The sequence below is a fragment of the Merops nubicus genome, unplaced genomic scaffold (genome assembly GCF_000691845.1).
Source record: "Merops nubicus isolate BGI_N331 unplaced genomic scaffold, ASM69184v1 scaffold1049, whole genome shotgun sequence".
Classification (NCBI taxonomy): Eukaryota; Metazoa; Chordata; class Aves; order Coraciiformes; family Meropidae; genus Merops; species Merops nubicus.
The window spans coordinates 12,282-21,301 of NW_008630017.1; the positions used below are offsets into that span (position 1 = coordinate 12,282).

The 9,020-nt window shown below is 36.3% G+C and overlaps 1 protein-coding gene across 1 annotated transcript in view; it reads left to right on the top strand.

The window, feature by feature from the left end:
• PIBF1 (progesterone immunomodulatory binding factor 1) overlaps positions 1–9,020 on the top strand; it is a gene marked incomplete at its 5' end in the record, with an annotated part of 93,528 nt that overhangs the window by 3,354 nt on the left and 81,154 nt on the right. The window contains 3 exon segments of the mRNA XM_008947112.1: positions 658–839; positions 4,797–4,922; positions 8,659–8,757. Of these exon segments, the coding sequence (XP_008945360.1) occupies positions 658–839; positions 4,797–4,922; positions 8,659–8,757 (407 nt within the window).

A 9,020-nucleotide genomic window follows, 5' to 3' on the forward strand; every position in this document is an offset into this window, starting at 1 on the left:
TTCTTCTTGGACTAGTAAAGATTGACTGATCTGGTGATTGAGAAGGCTGTTAAAGAGACTGACAAGATATTCATGGTTCTACTTCGGCATCAGTTCAGCCTTCTGTAGAAACACCATGCTAAATGAAAGTCAAATCAAGGCATGCATAACCCTCTTTGCCTTTGGTACTCTCCTGGACCACTACCTTGTCCACAACAATGCTGACATACTTCAGACCCAGAACTGGCAGTTTTACTATTTTGTTACAAAGCAATAATCACTTTGGTGTCCTTAAATTTTTCACTTTTGTTTCTGAGAATTTTGTAGTCACTATGATGACAGGTTGGCACCAAGACTCAACATCAGTCTTGCTGACATAGTACTATTCAGTGCTGTCTCTATTCAATCCTTCAGTCCTATTTGGATTCCAAGGTAGATTAAGGGATACTTTACCTCTTTTTCAGGTGCCAACTCCCAGAAATAAATAATGAAATTTAATAAAATTATAAATTTATTAGTCTTTTTTCAGTATAAAGCCTCACCAGCTTACATCAAACAGAAGTGTAAATACAGGTTTTTGGCTCACAGAAGAGAGTTAAAATGAAATTTCAAATGTGTGTACATTAAGTATTTATCTCAAAGTTCATGTTAGAATGTTCCTCTTAATGCCTTTTATAGCTGGCAACCACACAACAATCCCTCAACTTGTTGCAAAAAGATAAAGATTACCTTAACCGCCAGAACATGGAGCTTAGTGTTCGCTGTGCACATGAAGAAGATCGTCTTGAAAGACTTCAGTTTCAGCTAGAAGATGCCAAAAAAGCTAGGGAAGAAATGTATGAAAAATATGTTGCATCCAGGTAAGTTATTTTGTGTTCTCTTCTTTTAGTAAACAAGTTATTTAACTGTTTTCCCTTGTTTCTTGCACAAATCCTGTTTAACTAAAAATAATTTTAACTTTCAGAAAGCTAGTCCATATTTGTGTAACTAGAAACTAAATAGTTTTGTTGGCTCTTAATGTGTCAGGAATTTTTTTTTTAAACCTTATATAGAAGCTTACATAGAAGTATAAGAATAAGAAATAATCTTCTTATAAGAAATATAGGGAGTATATATATCCTGTATACTATGGATATAGAACCATAGTAGTGAAGAGGCCATCATTGGAAGTTTATGGCAACTGTTCCCTTAAATGTATGTAGAGTTTTATGGGAGTAACTGTAATTGCAAGAGAATAAAAATCTTTAAAGTGCATATGTCACACATCTTGCCCCCCTGACCCTGCCCCAAATGACCTTTATTAAAAACAGGAGTATTTGAAAGGCAATCTAAACAATTATTGCAGAATAAAATATGTAATTTTCACAAATGTTTAAAATAGGACACAGTATGTTTTATGAGCTATTAGAGTTATCAGTCTTTCATATCTCAAGTCTGAATACAGATTCTTTAAATGTGGCCGTGAGAAACAGATTGATCATTGTATGCTAGCCACAATGGTAAATAGTGTCAAATCCTTACGCTGTTTGAATTGGAATAGGTGTATGCATGGGATGTTGAACAGGAAACACTGTGCTATTCAGCTACATATCTTGCTACATTTTTAATACTATGCTACAAAATTTCATAGAATAACTCAAATTGGAAGGGACCCAAAAGGAGCATGGAGTCCATCTCTCTGCTCCTTGCAGGACTACCTAAAACTGAATCCTGTGACTAAGAGCACAGCCCAGTTTCAAACCACATTCAGATTTTTCTTATTCAGAATTCAAAGTAATCCATTTCGTGTTATTTCCCGACAGCTACATGCCAGAAAATATTATCTCAATGTATATCCCATAATTTAATCAAATATTTCCCTGTATATAATGTACTTCATTCATGAACATAAACCCACTTTTTTTTTTTTGTTATTAGTGTCCTTAAAAAAACCTGTGGATTGAATGAGTAAGCTTAAAGTATGAAGTAGGTTCAGCTTCTCTTCAGTTGCTTCCTTCTGTTTGAATCAGGAAGATGGAACTGCAAACAGCATCTATAAATCTTGTGTCTTTGTGTAATTAAGATGAAGTGTGCTAATAGGACTCTCCTGTAATACAGCTAAAAGACAAGTTGTTATCTAAACAGAAATAGAGGAGCATTCTACTGAAATCATCATCTGTGGGGTTCCAGCACATATCAGAAGTGGTTTTAATCTATTTTTCCTTTCAATGAAGTCCCTTAGACTTTTAAAATTTGTTTTACATGTGTCTGTCTCAGTACTATGTTCATCAGGAAATTCTGCATTTTAAATAATTTTTTAAGACTTGTAATTTTTTTAAATGTTTAAAAAGCATCTGTCTGAGCAGTCTTGCTCTGTAAATATGCCTATAGGCAGTCACACTCCTGGCTAGACTTCTATTTCTAGAAAACCAGTGTGACATCCTTATCCTGTAATAATGATGTAGAGGCACTTTTACAGAGCTGTCTCCATTTGAGGAACCTAGAGAGGTACGTAGCTTGCCTCTGCTGCAGTCTGGGGTATGGTGCAAGCCTGCTTCCCTGTCCCTTGCACTTTGATACTAACTAAAGAGAGAGTCTGTGACTTTTACTTTGCCTTTAGGGATCTTGATATTGTCATTGGGATTCTATACTGTTACCCCTGTCTTGAGATCGTTGGTACTGGTGACTCTCTTTATGATGTTGATTTTTATAGGACAGATACTAACTACAATGAATAATGCAAGTGTGTCTGCTCTCCTTGAGTGGCCGTCACTGTCTTTTGCAAGGACAATAAACATAGCAGAGAAGACAGTGTAGTGTATTGAGCAGCACGTGTGGGACTGCGCTGCAGCTTGGGCAGCCTAGGTTTTATTCCAGGTTCTGCTGCTGACCTGCCGATGGGCTTTGAATAAGTCATTTTGTAATGTAAAATGAAAAAATGTTAGTGTAAGATTTCTTTAGTAAAATAAAGGTAATAGTATCCTTTGGCAAAGTGCTTTAAAACCTGCCTGTGATCTGAAATACTGTTGAAGCTGTCCCTTCTTTACATTTTCCCAAGCACATGTACACACTGTGTCCATCTTCTGAGACTGTGTCCCATAGTGGGGATTCCTGTCTCTTCAGCAACTTAAACCATCCATCTCTCAGATCAAATATCTACAGTATTAGATATATACTGAATGTCTACAGAGAGAGCTCTACAGAATCATATTTATTTGTCAGATGGAGTAGAGAGGCACAAAAGTAGAGGAGTACCTCCAACTAATGGGCATTGTACAGCCTTATGTCTCCTCCAGGTAGTACTGAGGTTTGGGTAATAAGCTTCTGTTTGCCACCTTTGGAAGTACTTGAGGCTTTGCTCACTTCACATCTGGATCTCTTTTGGCTGTTGTAGTTCAGGAATGCAGATGATGAGAACAAACCCAAGTATCTATTTCTAGGAATAGAGTATAATTCACTTTCTGGTCACCAGCAGAACTGCTGGCATTGGGGTACTGTAGTTAGAAAATTACAGACTTCAAGAAACTGAGGGATTAACCTGCCGAATTTTTAAAAATACATACTTCAAAATAGTGGCAAGATGAATGGCAGCAGCTCATAGCTACAGTTCTTGGGAATCAATGTGCAAGCACAGACCAACACAAAAGATTTCCCTTTATATGTTTAATCTTAAAACACAATCCACAGTTGCATTGAGATGCTCAGATGTCATTTCCTTTATTTGCAATCTGAAGCCTTATGAATAATAGGCCTGGAAAGAAGCTTATTAAAGCCTGCAGCCTGAACAAGACAAAACAACTTGATAAGGTAACCCCATTTTTAATTACTGCTGAAGCACAAGACTATAACAGCAGGTCAGGAGTAAAAAAACACAAATGGTGGTCCTTTGCTTCAGCAGGATGTAAAGATGTTGGCAGGGCAGTCAAGCTATGTACTTGGAATATGCCCTTTACTGTGTGGTGTATTTTAGCCATGGAGATGGGTCACTTTGAACTGTCTGCTTGTGACATCACTGTGAGTATTCGAGACTTACAGATTGGTGTAATTTTTTCAGTGAACCATCTAAATTGTCGAAGTACTAAGAAAATGGTAATGCTTGTTGATTTTGCACATAAGAATTGTGTCCTGACTTCCTGATCTTCAGCTTCCAACATTATAAAAAGATGTCAATATTACTCAGCAATGAAATTCTTTTATCCTGGAATTTTCTGATAACTGCTGCCTATAAATTTAATTATGCATCTTAATTTAGATTTCACATTGACAGGATAAATTCCTAAGTCTTTGGGGTTTTTGACTTAACAGATCTTCAGCGTTTCTTGTGATTCCCCCTTCCCACCCTGCCATGAGGTGCAAATAGTGCACAACAAAGTCTTGTAGTAGCTGGTAGCTTGGCAATATTGTAAGTTAGAAAGTTAATCAACACTTGTCCAGTGATGAAGAACTTGGAAAACTTTGGAAAGCAAGGATTTTTTTTTAAGTGGTTAATTAGTATAAATACTCATGTAGAGGCTGACAAAATTTCTGGAAGGATATTAAGCATAATGTTGCATGATTAATCAACATCAAATTACTTTTAAAAAATTGAGACAGCATGCAGATTTTTTTTATTTTTTCCTAATTAAATATTATTTATTCCTGATGGATTTTCACCCAATATTGTAACTACATAGGTTAAAATATATATTTCAAGCAATTTGGGAGGAAAGTGAGTGAGAATTAAAATGTAAAATCAAGAAGTGTTCTGCTCTACTTTGTACAGTTGTACCTAAAGTTTTGGTATTTTGACTAGTGCAATTGTTTTTAAATTCTCATGTTGTGTTTTTGTTAATTTACAGAGACCACTATAAAACAGAATATGAAAAGAGACTGCATGAAGAATTGGAACAAATAAGGTTGAAAACAAATCAAGAAATCGAGCAACTAAGAAGCACTTCGAAAGAGATGTATGAACGTGAGAACAGGTAGATAAGTTGCATGCAACAACTTAATTGGGGCAAAAATGGCCAAATACTGTTTTGTGCTTGGGTATAATCCTAGCTGACTCTCTCTTTGAGAGGTTATCAAAATGCAAGAGTTTAAGTTCAGTTATTAAACTGATGTGAATCTGGGGAGGACATCACCCAAACCACAATTAAAATGAAGTTATACTTGTGCAATAAATATATGGTGTTATCTTTTTTTATTGTATGATGGGTACCCAACATTGTCAATGAACAGTATTATTGAAATTCGTGCTCTAGCTAAACATTAGTGATTTGAAGCTTATTCAGTATAGTATTAGTTACTTCAAAATGTGTTGGTTTACCTGTCATGCTATATGGGCAGTATTGAAACTGTGCCAAGAAACCAGAAGAGAAGGTGCTGATACAGAATGTAAAGAAGAAAAAACGAGGGAAAATAATAACACTTATGTCTTTCTAAAATAAATCTATTTTAAATTGTTTGTAGCATTATGATTCAAAAAAGCATTGACTTCCTGAAAATTATTATAAAGTTTTCTTTTGAAGATCGTAGTCCTGCCAAGACTTCCATATTGAGTTTTGTATGTGCATCATGTTGAATTCCATGGAATTTTGTGCAGAGTTAGGCACATGCATAAACTTTTGTGGATCTAAGGATTTGGACTTTTGGCACCAGATTTCTTTTTGAGGTTGCTTTTTTTTGTCACTTTTACCCCTTTAAAATGGGAGGAGCACTTAACTCATTATAACTTCATTGTACGTGTCCTGAAAGTGTCTTGTGTGGAGGCGAAATGACTGTAGTACAAAGATATTTGTGACATCAGCACCTGTTCCTCTAATAGGTAGTTTTGTTACTACTCAGAAGAGTGAAAAAAGAACATGACTCCTGCTCTGTCTTCCAGTCAACTGAAAGGCTCTAATTAAAAAAAGTTACATCATTTTGTAGTTTTGCAAGTGTGAGTAAAGTATGTATATATATCACACACGTGTATATATATCCATACCACTTCCTGTATGCAAATCTATTTTGAATTACAAAGTATGAATTTAAACTTCCACTGCTCGTGGAGATGACAAGTCTTTATATCATTGAGAAGGCTACTGACAGGTACTTCATTTGTATCTGGAAGCCATTTACAGAAGTTTTGTTCCTCATTTTGACATAATTATTTCTGAAATGTAAATCTCTTAGGCTTGACTTCATATTTTGCAAGAAAGAATTTTTAGTGTATGCTGTTTCTATTAAACGCTACAAAATTCCACCAGAAGACTTCCCAGTCTGAGGTGCAAGACAATGGTGAAACAGATAGACCCCGAATTTGTGAGCAGAGCAGTTTGCAATGAATTTTTGTGATGCAGTGAGATGCTGATTGTGACTGAAAAGAAAGCTAAGATACTGGTTTCATCTTCATGCTGAAAGCACAGAATGATGTTACAGCTAAACTCATCCAGTAGTCATTTGCTGTTACTCCTTGCCACTTTGGCAAGCCTGGTGGGCCTGATGTTTCACTTGAATTTACTGACGCTTATTTTACACTCAAATGAGTCAGTTCAAGAAGCCAAAATGGGAGGGGACATACAAGGGGGAGGGACACCAAGGTGTTGCTTGCTTTCTTAGTTTATTTGGGATCTGTTTCTCTTATGTAGTTGTAGTAAGTATCGGCGCTGCTTGCGTTAGCAGGCGTGAGTGAATTCACAGGGCAGGTAGGTGGTTCCATGAGGTCTGACTTTGAATTAACTGTAGTCTGTTCCCATAGCTCAAACAAAATTTAGTAGCTTTGAGCTAGGTGCTCTCCCTGAGCACAGCTTCTAACTTGGTTCCGTCTGACTGGAATCCAGTTTGGGCTCTCTAGGATAATTTAGGGATGTGAACAGAGGTGCAATAAATGGCAGTTTTTGAGAGGTTTATTTCAAAAGCTAATATAGGTGACCCTGTGCGTCAGCTTCCCCTCTGCTGCCCTCATCTCACCTTCTCCCCACGCCCCCCGAACCTCTTCCTTAATCTGTATGTAGTGTTTCTGTCCAATTTTAGAAGGGTACTTTCACTTGTATGATACTCTTGCTATATACTTGGTGGTCCATGTGGCCTGTACGTGCAACCATCAGATAGGTGCTTTACCTCTTCTAGAATCACAGTCACAGAGTTTGGAAACTGGCAGTGTCACTAGTGTTTCCTAGCTCTGCAGAAAGTATTTCAACAACTTATGTCACATCTGTGATTGTCATCTTGTTGGCTGTGTGACACCTCACTTGTGCCCTTTTTCCTTCTATTGCATTTTCAATTGATTAGCTGTTCAGTTAAGCAAAACAGTTTATTTTCTAAAGGAGTTGCTTTACATCTATAATTTAATTTTTATCCTACTTCTGTTACTCTAGTCTTAAGGATACAACATTGCACTCCTACTCTGAGACAAAATTAATTGCCACGTTCTTATATTTTAGCATGAGTTGGTTTTAAAGAATCCACTCTCAAGATCAGTCCCTGAATTTCATCTGTAAATTCTTTAGCCCCAGTAACTCAATTTTCTTTAAAAAATTTTCTCTCATAGCCAGTTAACTGTTACATAATTCTTATGTTGATTCTTCAGAAGTAACTATTTCCTATTCATATGAATTACTTTGGGTTCAGAAAAGCATCATCGATAACATTCCCTTAGTCTACAAAATAGTCTTTTGTCCAAAAATTATATACCTTTAGTATGGCCAAGCTGACCTAGGATAACATTTGCATGGGATTAATAATTTTCAGTTTACCTCTGTATCTTGACTTTTCCTCAAAATTTGTCTGAGACTATAATTTCACTTTGCTTTAAATCAAAAATTTCCTGTGGGGAAGGGAGGAAGAAACAACTTCAGTAGGGAGAGCCTGGTTGCATCGACATGCACAGTTCCAGTGAAGAATGTGGTTTTGAAGTGAAACCCTTTAGTCATTGCTGCTTGCCACGTTTTTGCTCACAGTTTGTGTTTGCATTTGTGGTATTGTGCTCACATTTGTAGCACATGAACAGGATTCCTTTTAGATGAAACAAAATTGAAAGGAGTCTGTAAGATCATCTAATATGTTCCAAATGCTCGTGAGTGTTCAAGTCACAGACACAAACCAGGAGTAAAGTAAAAACTTCAGAAAGGGTCGCAATGTAGGTGCCTGGTCCTCAGCAACCACTATTTGCTCTGCAAATTCACTGTTGTTTTGTGGTTCTGTGCAAATCAAAAATTATACCTGCAATAGAAGCCAAGAGGAGACACCAGTGATAGGCAATAAACTATATTTTGGATTAACTAGCCTGTTAGAAATCATGTTTCCACATGCAACTATGTCTAGCTAATATTTTCCTGCTCTGTCATAGCAGTTGTGAATCATCTCAGCTTAGGAGGACATCATTCCCCTACTTACTAGGGAAATACCAAGCCAAGTCACTGGAACTTATTTAATTCCTACAAAAAAATAGGTAATATGTAGTTTTAGTATTTGAGAATTATTCATGTATTTCTACATATGAGTAAGTGCTTTGGTTGTTGCTTTTAAAATTTCAGAACTGGAAACGTCGCTGTTTTACACTAAAGTAATCCCAAATCTGCTGTAATGAACAGACATATAGATAGACAGACCCATCTGTCACTCTGGGAGAACTGAAGAAAGTAGTATTGAAGTTAAGATCAATCAGTAGCAATTTATGAAGCAGAGCAGTCTTTTTCCTAACAACAGGTTCTTGACAGAATAACTTGTTTCCTTCAGAAATTTAAGAGAAGCAAGAGATAATGCTGTTGCTGAAAAAGAAAGAGCAGTTCTTGCCGAAAAGGATGCTTTAAGAAAATATGATCAGCTCGTAGAACAGTAAGTATCTTTTAAAACACATATTAAAGAACCTGAAGGTGTAACAATATCTCTAAGGAATTCTAGGCAGGAGGAATTACTGCTTTGGCTTTCTGCTTATAAAGAGTAAATTGAATTACAAAACTTTTGTTTAAATGAAGTTACAGATTTATTCCAGTAGTAAACTTTTTTCCTGTTATCAGTGCAGTAACAATATGGAAGTGTGATTCTTTTCTTACAATCCTATAAAGAGAAGCAAACATATTTATGCATCTCACAGCAGG